Below are 24,007 nucleotides of genomic sequence, written 5' to 3'. Positions count from 1 at the left end.
TGGAAATAAACGCAGGTTGGAAATAGAACCACCACATTTGGAATTATTAATGACCAAACCTGGATAGGGCATACAACTTTAATTCAAATAGTAGACTGAAATATCCCCAGAGTTGTTAAGATCTTACACTAGTGAGCAAAACTTCATTGTATAAATTCATACGAACATTAGTGTCGAAGCGAGGTATACATCAAATGCATTTCATATTTCATATAAGATTATCAACAATACCGATATATAGTAAATCTTGAATCGTATGAATGAAAAATTATCCAAGACGATACTGATACCATTTTGTCCATACTGACCGATAGAAATACGGATTAACGTATTTTTGCAAATGTCTGACTTCATTACTAAGGACGATAGATCGCTATTTTAAATAAGCAACTGAAGAGAACATCTCCATTCTTGTTTATTTCTCCGTAGATTAAAGAAGAATCAAAACAAACAAAATTCGATATAGCTAAACTCTATGAAAAAATTTGAATCATTGCAATGTAGTAGTCTACAGATCTGTTACTGCTTCGACTCATTCGTACCAAGAAAACTCGTACCGACAGTCAATTACATGTATATCAGTCATACAAAAAGATATATGCACAGATTATATTTCTTGTATATTTTCTGCTCCAAACAGATTTAGCGTTATTCGACAGAAAATATCAACCAGTCATACATGAATCAATACATGCCAGCTGATACATGCCCTAGTTACAACCAAATGAGACATAGCAAACTCACTTCAGATAGAAATGCACTCACATATGAGAGAAAGAAGCATTTACAAAAGAAAAAAAGATGTGAAACTTTTACACTTGTACATAAAATTCATAGCTACATTGTGTATACTGATATATAGTACCTTGGCTCCCAACATTTAAGAAACTTCGTTACGGCAGAGAATGTGCCTCACATTCGTCATTTACGCTTTTTTAATCATAAGACCTTAAATATTTTAAAATCTATTTTCTTCCGTTATAAAATATATATATATTTAGGTACAATGCTTCCGTTAAGATGAAGACAAAGGTGCAATTCAATACTGTCTAGTACAAGTTTGTCTTGAAGATTTCTACTATGTCTACTTCTTCAATATAAATCTTGAAATGTAAGAGATATATAAATATTAGATACTAATAAAACGGAACATGTGAATTTTGAAAAATCTTTAAAATGTGGCTACCACAGAGGAATTTTTAAATTACCTCCCTTTATGGCTCTAACTGTTAAAGTGCATGTAAAAAATTAAAAATTCTGCTTTCTGACCATGTAGTCATGCACAACATCTAATTATTCGGACAGCCATTTCATCTGTTTTAACATAAAATATACAGCCTTTAACACCTATGATGTACAGGTTTAAAATTGACTCTTTGTACAGTAAATGTTATTTGCATGTAAGAAATCGGGTATAAAAATGTTAGGTAAGGAATATTTGAGATTCTAAAAAGCTAGGAAGTAAGTAAATGGGTGAAAAATTAAATGAAAATAAATGATATTCAAAAACTATTATCACAAGGTTGAAAACAAAAAGAATGTAGCAAAACCGATAATCAAAATAGTAATTTGCCCCACAACAGTTTCCGAAGAATTATCGTCCTCAATGTCGATGTCGTATTGAACCTGATATCTAAGTGACGGGTGACTGGCATATACTCTACGCCGGAACAGGCACTGCGCAGGACGGAAGTCATCAGAAATATCCATAGGAACGTCATCATCACCTTTAATGTTCTCCAAAATTGTGGTGCGGAAATCTTCAAGCTTAAAAGAAATAGTAGAAGAAAAATCTAGTTTATTATCTAGAATCTAGTGTGATTTTATCTTCTGATAGATCTACTTCAATAGCTGTGGTAAGTGTATCACTACAGGTTTTACTTGTTAAACTATAAATGTGTTGTTTAGATCACTTGAATGAAGTTGTTGCGTTCTCTTCAATGCATTCTGTTACGCAAAACATAATATTTCATTAGACTGAGGTCGATAAATGATCTTAAACTTATAGGCCTACTTAGTTTAAATGAGATATATTATTTCGATTCTAACACGTTACCAAGGACTTTAAAGTACATCCTTGACGGCATTTATTAACTATTAGCCCGTTTTCAATTGGTTTCTTTTCCAGCGCGCCGCTATATGCCGTTTAACGCTATGACGTAATATTGTGACGTCAGAACAGTGAATTGTCGTATAATAATTCACTGTTTCTAGTCTTCTTTGTTTAATAGGAAAATGAGTCGGATCATGTTAGAATTTATTATTTATCACAGTGGCGGGTATACAAGAAACAGACACAGCACATATTTATAAAACAATTAGGTCAGATTAACCTTTCGCCTGCTGGCGGCAAGTGATTCTGCCTTTGCGACCACTGCAGACCAAGATCAGCCTGCACATCCGTGCAGGCTGATCCTGGTCTGCACTGTTCGCTATTCAGTCAGTATCTTTTTGGTAAGCATCCCTTTTAACAGTTAATGGTACTGTCCAAATTGAAAGATGGACAAGTTTATTAGAGAAATTTAGCAGGGTAAGGGTTAATACCCAGCCCAGTCACTCAATTTTATTGGAAGTTATTCTTTGCACGATTGAAGTAAAGCGTAATGCATATAGGATGATTGATAATATACACAAGTATAAAAGTGAAAATATTACACTTTTTGACACATGAACTAGGCGGTATTAAGTTTTAAGGCATCTCTTATAAACATTTAAGTATTAACAATATTTCGATCTGTTGAAACTTTATCATTTTCTGACAGATAGTGTATTACATTACTTTCAACGTTTATTTTCAAGACTATGCCGTAATAGCAATTAATTTAAATCCATTACACCACTGGTGTGAAATTCCTTATTGATTTCCCGTTTGTCCGTCTGTGTGTTTCTCTTACCTGTTCTTCAGCAATTTCGATGGTCTCGTTGAACAATGTCCACGTGACACTCTCGTAACATGGAGGCGTGGTCAGACTGCCTTCATATCTGTAGAACTTTGACAAGTCACGTGGTATAAGGCTGACAAGTGGTACTGGCTTTATCTCCATATGTGAATCTAAAGTTGATTATATAGAACATTTAGAACTTTATTTTCTCTTCGGAGTTCTTCAAGTGAGTCGACATCACGAAATTATACGACATAATATGATAAGTTATCATTATGATCATTCTTTTGATTTAAACTTTACAATAAATATAATATAATTATAATTTCATTACAAACTATCAAGTATATATCAAAGTTCAAAGCAACAGTTTCTGATTATTGCGGACATGCGCGAAACCTACTGGATTCAATGGTTGCATCATTTTGACTCGATATCTGTGTTTAGCGAGTAGTTCTTAATCTTAAAAAAATCAAACATCCCCAAGTCATAGAATGCAATATTTGTTTTACGTGAAATCAAAACAGCATATAGAAGTTTATCATTCTATAAAAATGATTACCACTGCCTTGATATATGCTTTGAATTTCGGAAAAGAACTGCAAAAGTGAAAGGGTCACACTTCTTGATAGTGCAACACCTTTAAAAAGTCACAACTTTCAAGGGACTGCAGCTGCTACACGTGTCGGTTTGGATGTAGTTGCAATAATTTTCCAGTGTTGAACGTTCATTAATTTTCAGCAATTTTGAAAAAAAGAAATGTTTATTTCTATTTCACTTCAAATGGCACTTTATAAAGAGGGAGGGACAATTGTTTGATAATAATTGAAGTACCCAGAACCTAGTAGTATGGAACAGTATAGAAACATGTATTAGACGGTTAAATTGTTGGTAAAAATGTTGATCGTTTATCAACAATTATCAATTATTTTACTATTCATATTCAATTTTATGCATGAATCATGTTGATTTGATGAGTCATTATATTACGTTGTTTCCCTTAGATTTAATTACAAATGGCAATCTGTCAAAAATTGCATATGTCGGACTAATAAATGAACTTATTAATTCAACGAAGAACTTATTTATTTATCATTTTAGGTCTCGGACTTCATTGCAAATACATAAATAAATGATATTTATATTTGACTGTTCTAAAACTATAGTAGCGTATATAAAATTTTGAATTATTTGACTCCTTCCTCGAGCCCTTTTCCGAATTCTGCCAATAAAATAGTATAAGGATACTAAATTTGCTGTTCACTTTGCATACACAAAACATTGTTTGTCTGTGTTCATTTTTGTACTGAAGCCCACAGGTACCTTGTGGCTGGACATATAGCCGTCGTGTTTCTACCATGATTTGACTGTTATTCCTCATATTTGAAATTATTTACATTTATAGTTACCAAATACCCCACAGCTTTCGATTTAAATGCTTCTTTGAAATATTCAGAATTTGCCGATGAAATAAATAAAAAGACAAGGTAGACCTGACGCCATTTTTTCAACGAACGGAAGTAGATTGAGCCTGGCTTGGCGATGAAAACGACAAGATCCGCAAGGACATGTAAAAAGAACGAGATTCCCGGCTTGCACAGGCGTTATCATTGCCAAGCTGTTGGATATTTGGTAACTATAAATGTAAATAATTTCAAATATGAGAAATAACGATCAAATCACGATGGCTATAACTATATGTCCAGCTGCAGGGTACCTGTGCTGAAGCCTTCATTTTCAAGAACATTAGAGAAGAAAACAAATTAAAAAAGTTACCTCTGTACTTGATTTGTTTGAAATGACGGATGACGTTTTCCAGATGCCTGTTGTGACGTCCAATCTTTAAGAAAACAGATGTAAGTTATTATCAAATTACACAACTGAGGAAACATACACTTCTCGATTAAATCTTCATTAAGATATACATGAGAAATAGTTTCGGTTTTCTTTCTTAAGATTCTGTATGATTGGTCATTGAAACAGCATTACTTTCAGGATTGTTGTACATGTAATTTTAATTTGAAGGCCAACTAGATTTGCGTCATAAGACACCGACCGGTATCCCGATTTCCTGTCTATGTACGGTAATATGTTATTTGTTGACAATGCAAGAAAAAGTCAGCTTTCATATTAACGTCTTTGGCTTGGGTATGAGTTATCAAAGGAGGTAAGAATATGTAAAAAGAGAACATCATCAAGAAACAATTTTCTTCTTTTTTGTGTTTTTGTAAGACGGTTGTGGGATTGTAAGGTAGAGGGACGTGAATAAAGATGTAAACCTAGACTTATAACTTCACAAGCTATTAAGTTTTATGATTTCAGGTCAATCTTTGATATACGTCCGACACAAACTTTTCGGCACTAAGTGCGTACGTTTTACTAAGTCAAGTGTCATAACTCTTACTTGGAAAAATTCCGACAAAAGCCCAGGTGCACAACTTAACATGCTTGAATAACAATCCTGTAATGTTTCATATGTTTTATGACTCTAGGTCAAATACCTTTTGAGATACACGCATCAAAAACTTTTAGGTTTTTTCTTCATATATTTTTTTCTGTTTTTCTGTCAAGGGCCATAACTCTGGTTTAATGAATGATATCCCGAACGAATTTCCAGGTGCAAAAATTCACATGCGGAACAACATCTCTATGACGATTGATGACACAAGGTCATATGTCTGTTAGATATGCACGGGTAAAATTTAGAGGACGTACATCCATAGGGATGGACGTATGGACAAGAGTAAATCTAAGTATCACCACCCCTTTTCCCAAACAACAAATTTAAATTAGAGGGAGGTGGGGGTAAAAACACTTATTTACTAAGTGTACTGTTAGTAAGTATCATCTATTCGATTTTTTATCAAGAGTTTCAATTTTTCGTTTTAATTGGTCTAAATGGCGGCAAAAAACTTTTGTAATGTTTGCAAATGTACAAATTTATTGAACAAAGAAGTACTGATACATTTGTACATTCTGATTCTCAGACAAGTTTTATACCCTGAAGAAGAAGCCCAGAACCGCTAGTCCATCATCTTTATCCACTGCAGTTGATATATTGTCGTACTTCTTGTTGTAATGAACTAGATGCATCTGAAATTATTTCAAACGAAATAGTTTGGCAAAATAAATTTAAGTGTGTACTAATCTAAATTTCATATTTTGAATATGCAGAATATTATACTTATAGGTAAATAAAGAAAAAACAAATTCATTTGTATTAGGTGTACTATGTGTTATGTTTCAAAAAGGACATGCTAAATACTTCTAACCGCAGCATAAATGTCTATCATACTAAATAAATTGGATTTCTTTTATGAAGCGACTGATATTCCTTGTACAATAATCGTAGTCAGTTGACCACTGTGACCGCTTTGATGCTCAGCCATTTGGTCAAAAGATTTCATAAAATTTGAACTGCAAATGTTGTTAGATGTGTAGTATTATTTCCCGACTACTATTCGCGAAAATCGTGACTTGATCAACATATTTTAAAGAAAATAAATCAGCAACGATGTGAATATTCTGAAATGAAAATGGCTGCTTAATCTCGCGAAAATGAAATCAACATGAGAAATAACAAGTCTACATTAAAGTACCTCCATTGGAAAGTGGACTCCGTTGACGTCATGCTCCGAGCCCCTTTCGTCTACAGCGCCCCAGTGAAAATGGAACTGACTCGCCACGAATGTGCCCGGGAGACCGCTCCCAGTTATTTCATTGTAGTTCTCATTGAGGCTAACCTTGACTAAATACGACAATGAAATAAAACAAAATTAGTGCGTATAAAATTATCAATTTCTTTTTATACTGAAAGAAACGATATAATATATAGTTATTGACCGGTAAGGCATTCAATATTTTTTTTAATCAGAAAGTTTTGGTGACCTTTTTTCATGGAAACTGAATATGTCCAGCAAAAGTTAAGTCTTGAAAGTAGACTGAACACATAGCACTAAAGACAGGCGATATACTCGAGTCTTGTAATAACATAAATATTAAGTTTTAGGAGAATATCCTAAAGGCCAAATATTTTAAATACATGTCTGTTAAACAAGAAACATGTCAAGGGTCTATAACTGAGCCAAAACGCCTACAGAAGGTAGTACACGGAACATTTACAGCACGTTGTGTTACATCTATCCGCTCTTTGAGAAAAAAACTGTAATAACAGAGCAAAGAATGCATCACACACAAGCTTTCACTACATTAATGCTAACAACATTAAACAAAAAAATAGGCATGCCGTTTTGTTTCATTAAATTTATGTGACTTCATACCTGTGTGTCCGTTGTTTTCCAGCGTGTATGTGACATTTGTAACAGAACTGTAGCCTTTAAACACAACTGGGGTAAGTCGATACATATCCACGATGGCGTCCTTGGTGTCAATGCTGATTGGGGACTGTTTTACACCACCACAGTGAGGGTAGTCCAAGTGCCAGTGGTCAGGGCCTGTTGAAACATGGTACATGTGTAATAAAAAAAATAAAGAAACAATGAAACTAATACACAACCGAAGTGAAGTTTCGTGGGTCTCGTTTGCGTAATATACTAGATTCATTTTTATTCTTGAAGAAGTAACAAAAAAAAGACTTTCTAACCTTATATCCCTAACAGTGATTTATCGTTGAATAAAGTGATTGTTTGAAGTTCAGATGAGACGGAATTATATCATGAGGGCGCAGCCAAAACAACAAAATAGCTGTTTAAGATACATTGTTTCGATTCTAACTCACGATTTTAAAGATTATTATCTACATCATTGAAGATATCTACCAAATATTTGCCGGTTTTGTGCGTTTTTCTTTTCAAGCACGGCACTTGACTTATGACACTCTGACGTAAGAACTGTGACGTAAAAACTGTCATTTTGTTGCATAAAGCACAGTTTAAGTAAGTCTCCTTTGTTTTTTGTTTAAATGAAAAATAAATCGGGTTGTGTTGGGATAATGAACAAAAGACCCTTGTTGCCCTTCCGAATATTGCTTCAGATCTGTCTTTCTTAATACCAGAAAGTCTAATGAAACTTCGCATACATATTTCTTCTACAGCTACAGACATTTCGGCAAAGTTTCAGAAGTATAAAGATTTATAATAGAAATAGATACGGTAAATGAGATCTTCTAAACTTTTCAATCTCAGTACCAAGTTCTGGTTTGATCCGGTGATGACTTTGTACCTTATAAATGAGAAGAGATATAATTCAAAACAAGACAACTTACCAAGATAGCCCCTGTATGTCCAGATATTTCCTGGAAAACGAAAATAAACATCTTAATAATTTGTCTGATTCTGTATGGAACATTGTGGTAGGTATTTCAACAGCAACACGTATATAAGTTCTGTCAATAGTAATAATATCTGTCATGTGTTTACGAATCGGAAGAAATATCCGTCCGGAGGGCACCTGCTCATTGGGCAGTAACGAGGCTTGATTGATCTTTATAAATGCTCGTGAAAAATTGAAAACAAAATGGGTTGTGTCAAAATGTGAGAAATACATGTATGTCTATGATTTAAGACGCACATGACATAAGTGGCCAAACAGTCACAAGTTATGGTCGCGTTTCAGAGTATTAATAACGAGTAACAAGTATTGAATGTTAATGAAAACGATCTCCATTTTTTTTTCAACCGGATATCCGGTTTCAGACACATAAATGCAATCTCACGTGGAAATAGTTTCAACTACATAATAATTGGTCAGTCTCTTAATCTTCATCATCACAACCAAAACTTTCAGTTATTATATAAACAATTAGATTAAATGCGAAACAGATAATAAGCCTGTGTTGTCAAAGTGTATTAAATGAAAGCTTATCAACTAGATACGACGCTGTCGCAGTTGAAAAAAGACGGATCAACATGTACAGATGAAATTTGTGGGGTCAGAAATCTGGCTCTCTTACTGACGTCATAAAGAAATCATAACTTCAAAGGGTCAGAAGGGTAATTTCAAGTCGGCTGTGAAGAAGAAAAAAGAAACAAATGGTGACACACTTGAAAAACATTAGATAAAGAAGTGGCGTGTTTGAGGGTCAGAAATGAGACCAGTCTGGTCATCAGTCTCATAATGACGTCATCAGGATATCATAGTTTCAATGCGAACTTAAACAGAACGGTCATTAGTTCAGCGGAAGGAAACTGAAAGAGACAAAAGGTTGCGCACTTGAAAAAAATCGTCGGACGAATGAGTGACAGTTTTGAAAGTCAAAAATAGATCTTCACGGTCTCTTTGAAAGGACTTCATAAGTTCAGGGTCAACATGACATATCGTCTGTCTAAAAAGGACGGTAGTTAGTTCAGTCGGAAGAAAAAAAAGAACGTGTTCTTTATGAGAAGTCAATGAGGTCATTGTTCACATGTTAATTTCTTTTAAATTGATGACTTATGATAAACGATAAAGACACCATGTTGTTTATCGGCAAAATTTCATCTTATTTCCTTAAATTTGATTTGTTTAACTTGTTACTGGCGTTAATCTTATAGCCTTTCTCTGATGTATTTCTGTTAAGCTGGTGGTAAGAGATGTCGCTATAGCCATATCTTCAAGTTTTGACTTTAGCCCAGCAAACGTAAATGTTGAACTATCATGAGACCGGTCAATAGCAGAAACTATGTACCGGCGATTTATATGAGGAGTTATGTAATAATTCACTCTTTTAGAAAGGAACCAATCTGTATTGAATATTCTAGTTCAGATATTACGGAGTACTTGTTCGTACTTTGACAATAGAGGGCGCTCGCAAACCTACCAATTTACCAAAAGTCATTTCCAGAGTTGTCATTTGTTTAAATAAATGACCTGAAAAGAAGCTGCAGACATTCTTGTTTGCATCTTTGCTAGATGTTTTGCATCGATATAACTATGCAAGATGAGCCTTGCCTATCCGACAGTCAAGAGTACAAGCATCCCCACGCAACCCCACCCCATTTCCCACCGGCCCACATCTCGTTGAACTCACTAAAATATCTTTTTCCAAGGTCTTTGTTTGTATCGTGCAATTTATTTCGTCTATTTGGGGACATTCTGTTGAAAATGAAATAGACACATACTTTTTGCTATCCAGAATGATACCCTTTTACCAAAATTTATGATTTATCGGCTGTCGCGCTTCGCCATCGTACCGCCGTACCCTTCGCACAGGCGCTGGTCCTAAAAGACCACCGTAATATAGTTGTACAAGAAAACTTGGAGACGTTATCAGAAGCTGCTTTTAAGAATTTAATTTTGCTGTTTTTTCGAACAAAAACAAGATAAATTGTAATTATTGTCAAATATCTGCATACATTTGTATGTTTCGGTCACATTAACATAGTTGGCCAAAGGCATAACAGATGTTGATTTGTAACTGAATTGGTTCGCTAATTAAAAAATAAAATGACAAAACAACGATATTATTGTTGTTTTAATTGCAATTTAATACAATTTTCCATGCCTGTAACTTGTTACATTTGACACTTCATTATCTTGGTATCTTTGTGCTGACTTTGACGTGACATTATTACCCTAGGGGACTAAGCACCTGTAAAACCTAACTTGTCCTACTATCTTTCCATCTGGTTTTTGATATTCTATATTATAGTGGTGTGGTTTAGGCTTTTTTGCCGGTGTCTTAATTTGTAATATCTGTTTCATATTGTGGCTCCTATGTAGAAAGGTTTCCCATTGTAATATAAAGCAAAGTTAGTATTTTGTAAATGTAAGTCAGCGGCCTGTTTATTATGCTAATGTCACTGAAATATCAGTAAAGTGCTTATACTGGTTTACCACCGACCAATTACGCAAAAATGGAAACAACTTATATCTCGTTGGGTTTATGTAATACAACAGCTGGCTCTCGGCTCGCTAATGCATTTGCAATTGTTCCCATAGAAAGCTATATGAACATAACCTCAAAGGGATTCGAAAGCGTTTGCCGTGTTTCCGTTGTTTTTAAGCAGACGAACCGGAATAATGATAAGCCTGGTGAGAATAAAAAAACCTGAAAACTTAATGGTAATAATAATAATCGTTAGTACAATGCCAAATATCATAGAATGCTAAATATATGCGAAATGTAGCCAAGCCATTTTTCTAAATTTTAAAGTTGATAATTCTAAAATTGTCTAAACACTAGTAAGTTAAAGCATTTCTTATCATGCGATAAGTCACTAGGTTTGTCTTAGTATGCATTCAGAAAATGACTACAAAAAGTCATCATTTTACTCCTAAAATATGCAGCAAATACATTGTTAAATACCTGGTCATAATTTTGGAATGTGACGAGGCAATGCGGATCGATCTAGATTGTTACCAAGTTTCAACTAAAAAAAGGTCTTTCATTACTTTTTTTTCTCAGTTTCCCTAGATCTATACGTAAACCATGATATTTTCTAACTATTTTAACTTAATCAGAAATCATATGCGCGCGCATATATGCCTGCGCAATTCAGTCTTACTTTTGCACTTGCAGTCACGTACGTGACAAAGTAGACTTCATCAGTGTGCTCATCAGCATGAAAGACTGATACCCCAGGGCTAGATATCAAAGCCAGTGTGCGTCATTTAGTCAGAGATCTAGGACATGCGTTTGAAAGTTTCAATTCTCACGTGTTTGGCAACGTGATTTTCGTACTTAACATTGCCATAAAAAGACCATTCACCCATTCTCGTGATGATCAACGTGACTGTCGTTGTGTGCAGCCACCTGTAGTAATTTTTCATGCATAATTTGTATAATCAAACGGTCATCGCAGAGCCAAAAGCTATCACTGCAATGAAATTAAAAATAGAAAAAGGCGCGTGAAAAACTTCTATATATAGTGTCATTTTTGTTGCATGACCGGTCAATATTGATGGTCGTTGTTGCCTTTTCGAGCTATTTAGTCAGGTATTTTTGTGGTCACATTGTATATTCCGTGAATAGGACGAGCAAAAATAATTGTCTCTTAGCTTCCAAATTCAGGCGTTTGTTTTAAAGCAATGGTAAACAAAAACATCAGAAACTTAAACTGCCCATCAAACACGAGAGCAAAATTATGGTAACGTAGCCCGTAATTTCATTTAAAAACACTTTAAATAGTAAAAGAAGATGTTAAAAATCCTCTGACTCGGGGCTTAGACATGAAAACAGTTTCATGAAGAAAGTTTGAAAATTGAAACATATTGCAACTCGCTAGTATCTGTTGTTGTTGTGTTTTTTTTTTTGTTTTTTTTGTTTTGTTTCTTTTTTTTGTTTCTTTTTTTCTTTTTGTTTTTTGTTTGTTTGTTTGTTTCTTTCTTTTTTTTTAACAAACTTTTCTCAAAATCTTTCAAAACTTGTGTTTTGAGAAAATTGGTATTTAGTCAGTAAAAAAAACATCGTTGGCATCAGCAAAAGTAATAGAGATTATAAGTGTATTTTAAAAACCGAGGGCTTGAAAAAAATGTAATTAGATGCTCGAGACACATTATACATATAAAAAAAATTAATACTGAAAAAAAAATCAAAGTTCTATCTGGGTTTCAAGTGTAATTCAGAGTCGATTTTCTCTTCATTTCTTACTTTTTGATATCAGATAAATATTTTTCATTATACCTCCGAAAACTGATATAATTTCCACTCTATTTTCGAAATAGTAGCTTTAAAAAAAGATCAGAAAAGTTACGTTAATTTACGCATGTGACATTTTATTCGCAATTTCTGACAAACCTGTGTAACGAGCCTCAAATAAGATCAGTGCTACCCAGGTTTGTTACTGTAGGGTAGTGAACCCACAATGATAATCTGACATTTCCGTCAGATTACGTATTCTCCGTATGCGATTTTGACATTCTCCGTATGCGATATCGGCATTCTCCGTATGCGATTTCGACATTCTCCGTATGCGATATCGGCATTCTCCGTATGCGATTTCGACATTTTCCGTATGCGATTTTGGCATTCTCCGTATGCGATTTCGACATTCTCCGTACGCGATATCGGCATTCTCCGTATGCGATTTCGACATTCTCCGTATGCGATTTCGGCATTCTCCGTATGCGATTTCGACATTCTCCGTATGTGATATCGGCATTCTCCGGTAATGTACGGAAAGCTATAATACTATGACTGTATCGTTCTGGGAATTATTTGGGAGAGTTTTGATTAATTTAATCTATTTTCAAAACTTGAAATTAAGTTCATTTTCTATAAAAGTAGCTCGACTACAGTAAAGGTGAGCCCAGCAAGATAAAGTATGAGAAATGCCACAGCTGTATCTATCCGGCGTGCTATCTATCATAATTATAAAATGTTACTGGAAATTTTTCCTTAAATATACCTTATTAGAATATATCATAATAACCTAATTCCACTAAACTAACACGAGAAATGGTCAGCAGTTTACACATCATACTTAACGACTTTGGTATATAACCATGGCATGGTCTCTTCGACAGACTGCAGAGCGCCTTAGCTTCCGGACAGAGCTGTAAGATCATGGGTGTCTGTCGATTTTGGCATTTACGATTCTAAATTATTATCATTAATATTATTCTATTTTTGAAAGACTATTTCTGAACTATGGATAAATTAATTTATGAAAGACGGACTATTCTTTCTAAATGTGCATCTAGAGAAACAGATTTTATGTATTAACTAACTCAGGATAATTCGGGCTTTGGAATGAATAGATTAAATTTAAAGAACAATGTACCTTTAAATTATGTTTTATGTACTAATTAAAATCACTATACGATCGACTAATGAAATTATAAACGGCTGATAGTGGCACAAAGCCAGGTACCCAGTGCACGCAGAAAAAGTTAATGTTTGGAAAATACTAAATATATTTTCTAACATTCGCTTTTTTTTTCCTTTTTATTGAAAAATGAAAAAAAAAATCAGAGTTTATCATTTTCATGCCGTCTGACTTTCAGTTTATCTTGTTCAATATCGAATTTGATTTGATACAGTAAATTTGTTTATGCGACGACAAGTTAAAATGAATGACATAGTTAAATATTCAAAAATTCTTATTTCACGCGCGTTTGTTTAATTTGTGAAAATACTGAAAACATTATGTTGTCCATTTTTCGGCAGTACATCGGAAATGCATAGAGATAAAAAAAACTCACAATGTGAACGAATTTTTCACGTTTTTTTTTTTTGCATGTGGCAAGATGACCTCATTTAACGTGATGACACCATTTGATTTACGTTATGCAAAACAAATTCTTACCTGCACTGCAGCTCACTTCTCCAATGAACGCAGAAAGCGCTACGCAGACGACAAAAAGCAGACGATTCATATCCAAGCAGACGATCTGAGTTCTTAAACAAAACGTCTATCTCTGTCTCATGAACTGACGATTTCGCGCAAAAAAAAATATATATATGCTTGCTTCTGTAAAAGTTCCTCTTGAAATGAGTGCGCGGTAGATTATGGCTCTTTTTTGCACGTAAACCCGCATTTTATATTGCCTAGGTAACCTATATATGGTACATGTATTATCAAATCAAAAGATACGATCTTTTATCCTTTGGGGCAGCGTGGTCAAAAACTATGTCTGGTTTCAGTTTACGCTCGATTTAAAAATGGACAGGTAATTAACGCGAGGTTTGAAATGTTCTTTAAAGTTAAAGACGGGCCTGTCTTAAAGACGGTAAAAAAACCCGTTCCCTAAATGTACGATATATTATCAACGAAACTCCCCCTCGATATAATTTGCAACATATTTTACATTGCAAATAATGTGTTTATGAAATTTCTCACACGTATCGAACAGTATGATTTTAAGAACATATTCAAATTTTGACGAGATTAGAAAAGGCATTCATCTTGCAACCTCAATACAGTTTTATAAAAGTCACAAAAATGTAAAAAAAAATAACGAACAAATTTCGTTATATTTCAGAAAAATGATAAAAGCAAAATGACTCATTTATCCTGTCATCTTAGAAAATTTTAAATGTGTCTTGGTATTTGATCATATTTTTTTAAACCACTGAATATCCTTTTAAATGATATGTGTACATGTACTACAAAGCAGAATGTTAAATTGTATTTTTGCGAACTGTTAAAAGTGGGCGGTGGTCATTAAATGAATACAAGATCTGTCTAATGACAGCACGTTCAACTATTTGAAGCCCTTCCACACAATACCAACTTATATACAAAAGCTTTAGCATTATTTTCTAAGTTGAAAAAAGGGGCAGCATATTTCTTAAATGTAAACATTTGGCCAAGTAGTTTCCGAGAAAACTGCTTACATGCAAAACTTTAACCTTTTGTGACGCTAACGCCGACGCTGACGAAGGGGTGATTACAAAACCTCTCAATTTGAAAATTTTCAATTAGAGATGTACACGCGATAGACCGATGTGAAGATGGACAGTGGATAAGCGGTAAAAATGGGGGAGTTTCTCAAAGTCGACTTTAAACAATCGAACTTCAACGCTTTATTATGTTTTTCGCATTGCTGATTCCTTTTTAGTGTTCTTTTAGTTCACTTTGGTATTGTGACCGCCTTGGATCCGTTGTCGCCGTCTGTCGTCGTCAACATTTGGCCTATTTACACTGAAGTGGTCATATTTTTGGCGCAGTCTAAGTGAAACTCAATCTGACTGTTTGCCAAAAGATGTCGACGAGTTTGATACTGAATTATATTGCGTGAAAAAAATAGGTCAACAGGTCAACTTCTAGAGAAACATTGTTAAAACTCTTGAAGCAACATTTTCTACTTTGTCTAGATGTATGCTTATATCTATAAAATCTGGATCACTACTTAGAAAATACTTATTAACACTCTTTATGCCACACACGAGACCTGATAAGAGTCTTTGTACAATGTATAGATTTTACATTATTTTTTGAGTGACCTTTTTTAGTCTATATAGCTAGATTTGATAAAGAAAAACATTCTGACATGTTTTCATTTATGTAACTCAGGGTTTTCTATGGACTAGCGCATTTGCCTGATTTTGTTAATTAGATTAGACCGTTCCTCTGAGATTTTATGGGGAAAAAACAGCATTCTAACCATTTATTAGGGAAAAATGGCAAAGGCTTTCTACTATTTACACCGTAATCCAGTGATCCAGTATCAGTTACTACTGAGATTGCATTGAAGAAAAATAATTAAGAATGTGTCAAAATTGTGACTTCTAGAGTGTTAACAAGCAAGTTGTTGACGATCGACGGTGGACGAACAGACGTACACATGGCGGTCATATAATATGTGAAGATATGAAGACGTGACCTTATGTTTGAATATGCGCCACAGAACTACTGTATTCTTCTGAATTTCCATGATGGTAATTGTGCATGATTTGCATTAAAAACAAGAGCTCCTCCGAGTGGGACAATATACGCCGAATTTTTTAAGCAAACTTTAAAGATAGTTTTGGTGGGAGGTGTGAGGGGTGCAGGGTGTGGGTGTGTGCGGTGGTGGCGACAGTTTTTAAAGTCAATACCTTTGATACTTTTTGAGTTATGCTCTGCACACGAAATATGATGGACAGATTTGACCTTGCTGTGACCTTGACCTTTGACCTACCACCCTGGTTCATGCACTCATGCCTACATCCCAAGTTTGAAATCAATACATTGAATGGTTAATAAGTAATGCTCCGAACACTAAATATGACGGACAGATCTAAATTTGACCTTTGAGGTCAAGTTGTGACACCTTAACTTTAAACCCTTAAACCTACAGACCAGGTTCATAACCTCTGCATATTGTTTTATCACTACCAACCTACATGCCAAGTTTGAAGTCAATACCATAAATCGTTAATAAGTTATGATCCGGTGTAACCTTGTAAACTGACCCCCATAGAATAATGACCCCCGGTCATTATTTTATGTAGAATAGTGACTCCCCGGTCATAATATTATGACCGAGGGTCATAATATTATGACTACCCCACACGTAGAGATATAACCCTCACATAGAATTGTGACCCCTATAGAATAACGATCCCCTAACCCAAACTCTAACCCTAACCCATCTAAGGTACACTTACAACATAATTATCCCCCACCGATAGGCATCGGAGGAGAACATGGTAATGGCATCCGTCCGTGCGTACGTCCGTGCATGCGTCCGTGCAACATTTTTGTGACCGCAACCCCTCATTCATTATTGGACTGAATTGATTCAAACTTTCAGGGATTACTACTACTGATGCTAAGCTGTGCAGGAAGAAAATAATTTTGGATTTGCTCCACTTGTTCGGGAGTGATGGCCCTTTGTTACTTTTTTCTTTCATATATATATAATACAGTGCATTTTTTTCTGACCGCAACTCGTCATTCATTATTCATTCATTATATGATTGAATCGATTCAAACTTTCAAGGATTACTACTATTAATGCTTAGTTGTGAAGGAAGAAAAAAATCTTGGATTTGCTCAACCTGTTCTGGAGTTGTGGCCCTTTTTTCAAATGACATCGGCGGGAGATATAGCTGTCATTCAACTGCAGCCTTTGTTGTTTTTTTCCAAGAAGTGGTCAGGCTTCTCTGGTCTCTTTAAAAACACATTAATTACAACTTTATATATAAATCGTGACGGGTGTCGTAACAAAAACTTAGTATAATTGCTCAATACGTGTTACTTAAAAGCTCTTGAAATGTGACAAAAATCACCCAAACCTCCGGGGGAATGACTATATTTCAATATTATACTGAACTTTGAACAACATCTTAATGTCAACAACCGATTTGCATATTTTATGCCTTATATTGATATAATTGTTGACTTTTTCTACTTAAAAACGCCTGAAAAATAACAAAAATACCCAAAATCCAAAGAAGGATGTCACTTCAACAATATACTGAAATTTGAATAATTTCTAACGACGAGGAACGTCATAGGTAATAAAACCATTGGGCTACCTCATGCCAGTTTCGCCTATTTTTGGAGGTAAATGTATATATGAGTGACATATAGGTGACATAATGAAGGTTGAGGGTGTTTGACATCACTTTCAGGGGTAGCATAAAACATTGTGCTTTTCCAAGTATAAATTGCCTTTTTACAATCTTGCACTCCAGAAAATGAACTATTTTACCGTCAACAGCATTTTTTCGTAATGAGCCCGCGAGCCCATGCTATTACGAAATAAGTGCAACATGTAGGATGCAATAACAAAATGATGTTTCCTCTAAAATTTCGGACAAAATCACCATTATTATAAGTTCCAGAAGGCTTACACCACATTGTACAGAAGGTAAATTAATAATTATTCACATGTATGCGTAACATAATTATACGTTATACCTTGCATATGATGCGATGTCACAAAGTTACGAGGCTGTAAAAGGTATTAAATTAAAGGTACTGTTAAAGAATCTTGGAAAAATCTTGGAAAAATAAAACTTAAGCCTATTGAAATACTTCAGGCATGAACAAAAAGATTTAGATCTAAAACATGTTCTAAACAAAAAGTCATGCACCTTTTAAAGCAGGAGTTTCGTGATCTATGTTCTAAGTATATGTTCTACCGTGTACCTTGAAAGTTGCAGGGGTTCCAAGTTGCAAAAGGATTCCTTTATGTATCCACCTTCCATTAGGTCATCTGTTTCTATTGGCAAAGGTTTGATACGGCGAAAAATTATCCCTTATGGGAGACCTATCCACTTTAATAAGCAAGCGCGCTACAACTGCGCCACCGATGCTCACAAAAGTGGTTTGTAAAAGTATTTAAAAGGGGATGCGTAATTCGGCCTCAACTGGGATAGCTGGTTTTAAGATGCCTTGTTATGCCATCGCAATTCGAAGAATAGAGTGAATTAATAATAATGGTCGAAAAGTAAAGATACCGTATTGCCCTGATATTTGGTATTCATATACAAGGACCTCTCCTACATTTTGTACGATTCAGATCTTTTATATTCCTTTTGTTTAGCAAAGGGCTGTCATGCGCGGACCCAGCCAATTTTCTCAAAGGGGGTCCGACCAACCATCACTATGACTGACAAACATGTGTTTTTATACACTAAATAATTTGATGGGTGCTCTTTGTGGATGCCAGCCGATTACAAGTACAGGGTTGCCAATAAGTTTTTGTTGAACAGGCTGAAATAGAAAAGTAGATCTAGCTGACCAGCTAGGCGGTCCGGGGGCATGCTCCCCTGGAAAATTTTGAAATTCAGCGCTTCATTTCCTGCATTCTGGGGCATTTTAGGAGCATTTAAGAACACCTTTTCCACTGCAATTTTATATACAATATACACCTTATTTTCACGATTTTATGAGCTCACCTAAATGAAGTTTTCTAAAAGGTAAAATTCTTTGTTTCTTTGAGATAATTAACACAAATATGAAATATGTCTAGGTCGTATGTAGCAGCTGCCACATACACTTTGAATGCGGTCCTAATGTTGCCTTTTCGAAAAACCATTTTCTTTCCTTCTTCTGTTTATTTTTTTCTTGGATTTTCCAGGGGGGGGGGTGACCCGGACACCCCCCCCCCCACCCCTGAATCCGCGCATGGCTGTTTCGTACAATTAATGTAAAATTGAAGTATCTGGAGTAAAAATGGCTTATTTTTCTCCATGGATTAATTTCAAAAACAAAATTCGGATGCTGTTGACAAGGGAAACAGAATAAGTTTCAATGTTACAAAATCTTAATGTAATTGCTCTTTGTGAAAAAAATCACGGTAAGACCCCTATTTCCTATTTTATAAATTTGTTCATATCCATATTAGTCATATTCAGTTTAACGCCCTCTTTTAGATAGCCAGAATTGGCTAGTTTTCAGGCGGCGAGGATGCCTGGGTTTCAATCCAGTAACGCTGGGTTGCTTACCAGAACTCCTCTAGTTGAGTGAGAAACATGTGTTTCATAATTTCAAGCTTCCCCGCCCGGGAATCGAACCCGGGCCGCCGGATTAGGAGTCAACGACCTTAACCACTCGGCAACTCCAACCAAATACTTAAGCAAAATTACTGAAAGTGACAAGTGGTTTGAATCATTATCTGTAGGCCAAATCTCCCACCAAAGTTTGTATAGTGAGGTTTTTGCTTCATTTCTAAATGATGATCTCAATTGCTATCAAGAAAACATGACCAGAATCATTTCAGATGACTAATAAAAGATGATAATACACTGTTTGTAAACAAAACCAAATTATCCTCCAGCCTAAATATCGGTTCTCTCTATTTCTGTAGTAACCTTAAAACGACTTAGGTATATCTTCTATTATTGTAATATTCTCTTTATGTACAACAATGATAATTCAAATAAATACCCTTTTAAATTTCATTTTTCAATAGATGTACGTATATTTCTTAGCGGGGCCTCTAAGATATACTGCTGTTGTGTCTGCTGTAGACGCAGCAGCAGCAGCAGAAACAACAACAACAACAAATATAAGCAATAGAAATGCGACAGTGGCTTAAATTGATAAAGAGTATGTTAGTAATAGGTTAGGTGGGGGTCAATATTTTATAGATAAAATCGGGGGGAGGGGGGGGGTCATTATTTTATAGGGGATGTCAGTATTTTATAGAAAGTGGTCATTATTCTATATAAAATAATGGCCGGGGGCGTCATTATTCTATGGGGGTCAGTTTACAACGTTACACCGGACATAAAATATGACGGAAAATTTGACCGTTGAGCTCAGTTTGTGACCTGAACCTTTGACCTATAAACCCAGGTTGTGTTCTCTGCACATTGTCTCATCGCAACCTACCCACATGCCAAGACTGAAGTCAATACCTTGTATGGCTATTTGGTTATGCTCCGGACACAAAATATGATGGACAGTTTTGACCTTGAGCTAAATTTGTGACCTTGACCTTTGACCTACTGTGCCAGTTTAAGTGCTTTTCTTATCGTCACATCGCCATCTCATCGCCGTTCTATTTCATTTGTTTCTTTAATCAAACAGATTCAGTCGAGCTCCTTCATAAGCTGTATTTTTCACTATGGTCAGGTCAGCTATCTCATCATTGTCTGGTGTGCAGTCAAGATCAGTCTCAGTGTGTAACCTTAGAATTGTTCTAGCTTTTTTCAACATTTCCGTGTGATTTGTTTTTCTAGCTGAGCTTTTCCTAAGCAGTTCTCAGGTCGAACAACGACTGAGAAACTTCGTGGTTTTCTTCTCACCCTAATGTAATTTCTTTTCTTGCTCTGATTTCTTAATATGCATTTTGTACATGCGTGAATTGTCATATATTTTTTCTTTTCATATTTTTCACACTAGTATTTTTGTGTTTATGTGTCATGATTTTTGTAATTCTTTTTCTGTCCTTGTAAATTTGTATATTTTCATGCTTGTGGGAATGAACACTGTAGGCCTACATCTGTCCCAAGAAGTAAGAATTAACTTTATCCAGATCTTGACTTGTTTTTATAAGTGAATCTGTATAAATTCCATAAACCTTGTGATATTTCAAAGACAAGAAAACACGTTTGTTCATGAGAAGTAATAAGATGTAGAACATCCCCACTCCTTCTGTCACTGGAATTCTCTAGCACTCGCTATATTTAACTTTTTTTAATTCTACCAACTTTGTTCTCTGGTCATATATAGGTCTGTAACAAAATAACCTACTTGTTCTTGCTCATTTTTAAACACAATTCAAATTATTTCTATCTGTTTATTTTGGTATTTCAAAGTTAATTATCTTTGCATGTAGATATCTTCCTGCTGTATAACTGAATTAGATACATTCTCATCTTTTTTACTTAAAGAAATGGCATCCAGTTTAGATGGTAAAATATTAAGAAGCTTTTCTCAAGTTTCGATATTGATCATCTTGTTCTTGGCATACAGCGGAAAACAACATATTTTACGAAATATGCTAAATTCAACCAATATGAAGATTACTTCCTCGTATTCAAAACCGAACTTTATTCCAGATTAGTATCTTTCTTGATTTTAGTTTTGCGTGCTTTGTTGGCAAATAAAACACGTTTCCAATTTACTTTAAGTAATCTTTTAGTTTTAGAATGCGCATGAACAGACTCAGTCAAACCGGTTATTTGGCTGCTTTCTATGCTTCCAAAGGATCTATTTACAGATTTTATTTACCCCATCCTCATTTTCTTCAAATCAAGAACACAAAAGGTAACACTGGTATGATACATTTTACATAAAATGAATGCATTTCTCACGGGTACCTGCAAGTGAGGAAATAGGCAGTACTGTGTACATTTGAATTTTGATAATATTTGAATCTTTTCAATATCATTAGTCGCTTTGTTCACTGTTGAAACTACTGGCTTTGCAATGATACTGGTCAATCCTGAATTAGGACTAACCTTTAGCCTGCTGTCGGCAAGTAGGTTTGCCTCTGCATCCGTGCAGACTGATCACGGTCTGCACTGTTCGCTATTTAGACAGTAAATTTTCAGTAAACACCTATAATAATAAATGGTATTGCCCAAATTGAATGATGAACCAGTCCATTTTAGAAATTTAGCAGGGTAAAGGTTAACCATATGAATGATACAAGCTCTGGAAAATAAAATCTATAAGATCATTTTGAAGCATAGAACGCAACCAAGCAAAATAATGGCAAACACAAATGAACGAGATAATATGGTGTTACACTGCATGTCTAAATCTTATTCTGCTAAATCTTTTAAATTTCTAAAACAGACCAGTCCATCATTCAATTTGAGCAATATCATTTATTATTCAAAGAAGTGTTCACGGAAAATTAACTGACTGCATAGCGAACAGTGCAGACTATGATCAGGCTGGTCTTGGTCTGCACTGGTTGCAAAGGCAGAATCACTTGCCGCCAGCAGACTAAAGGCTAAACAAGAGGGCCATGATGGCCCTAAATCGCTCACCAGTTATCATTGCACTTGAGGACAAGAAGGTCCTCAGAAAAAAAAATATCTAAGTCCAAAGGACTGGAACAACAAAGGGAAGAAATTTAACCAAAAAGAAAAAAAAAATTAAAAGGTACAGATATGTCAAAATACACCTAAAATTGAAGGTACCATCTATGTTGTACTACAGAAAAGTGGTCTCGGTTTTTCCCTACAGCCAGTAATAAAAAAGTTACTAAAAATAAGCTATTTATAGTAACGTAAAATGGAAGTAATTAAAAAGAAAATTATTGTAAGTGAACAAAAGAAAGATCTGCGAAATAAATCTGTTGACATTAATGAAATTACAGATCAGTATCTTCATTAGTTATGGAGATATACCCATTTTAATTTGAAATAAAGGGAGGTAATTTGACATAAAATCAGTCCATAGTTATCTACCCTGATTGGCTCAGTCCAACTAATGACAATAATGAAATTTCAAATAAATCCTATAAGTACTTACTGATATAAATTCATTTTGATTACAATCAGGGGAGGTAATCAGATATAAAATAACTCTGGAACCTACGATTGGATCTGATTTGTCATGGAATCCAAGATTTATTGTTGTTAAAGATATTTTGGAAGTTTGTATCAAATCAAACCATAAATGAAGTCTCTATATGGCTGCAAAAGCCAAAATAGCCAATTTTGGACCTTTAGGGGGCCATAACTCTGGAACCCATGATGGAATCTGGCCAGTTCAAGAAAGGAACCAAGATCTTGTGGTGATACAAGTTGTGTGCAAGTTTGGTTAAAATCAAATCATAAATGAAGCTGCTATTATGCAGACAAGGTCAAAATAGCTAATTTTGGCCCTTTCAAAGGCCATAACTCTGAAACCCATTATGGGATCTGGTCGGTTCAACAAAGGAACTGAGATCTTATGGCGACACAGGTTTTGTGCAAGTTTGATTAAATTCAAATCATAAATGCAGCTGCTATTGTGCAGACAAGGTCAAAATATGTAATTTTGGCCCTTTCAGGGGCCATAACTCTGGAACCCATAAAGAGATCTCGCCAGTTCAAGAAAGAAACCAAGATCTTATAGTGATACAAGTTGTGTGCATGTTTGGTTAAAATCAAATCATAAATGAAGCTGCTATTGTGCAGACAAGGTCAAAATAGCTAATTCTGGCCCTTTCAGGGGCCATAACTCTGGAACCCATATTGGAATCTGGCCAGTTCAAGAAAAGGAACTAAGATCTTATGGTGATACAAGTTGTGTGCCAGTTTGGTAAAAATCAAATCATAAATAAAGCTGCTATTGTGCAGACAAGGTCAAAATAGCTAATTTTGGCCCTTTCAGGGGCCATAACTCTGGAACCCATATTGGGAT

At 35.0% G+C, this 24,007-nt stretch overlaps 1 protein-coding gene across 1 annotated transcript; it reads right to left on the bottom strand.

Annotated features, from left to right (window-relative positions):
- Nucleotides 1–819: 819 nt before the first annotated feature.
- LOC123533327 (carbonic anhydrase 2-like) lies at nt 820–14,138 on the bottom strand. The gene is made up of 8 exons (XM_053520560.1): nt 14,069–14,138; nt 8,107–8,136; nt 7,163–7,336; nt 6,482–6,630; nt 5,883–5,975; nt 4,659–4,722; nt 2,895–3,052; nt 820–1,767 (listed from the first exon to the last, which is right to left on the bottom strand). The coding sequence occupies exons 1-8, from the start codon at nt 14,136–14,138 to the stop codon at nt 1,516–1,518; spliced, it is 990 nt and encodes a 329-aa protein (XP_053376535.1). The 3' UTR covers nt 820–1,515.
- Between the last annotated feature and the right edge of the window lie 9,869 nt (nt 14,139–24,007).

This window comes from Mercenaria mercenaria, chromosome 12, assembly GCF_021730395.1.
Source record: "Mercenaria mercenaria strain notata chromosome 12, MADL_Memer_1, whole genome shotgun sequence".
In the NCBI taxonomy this organism is placed as follows: domain Eukaryota; kingdom Metazoa; phylum Mollusca; class Bivalvia; order Venerida; family Veneridae; genus Mercenaria; species Mercenaria mercenaria.
Note: the sequence above shows the minus strand (reverse complement) of the source record. Positions and strands in the feature narration are given on the sequence as shown.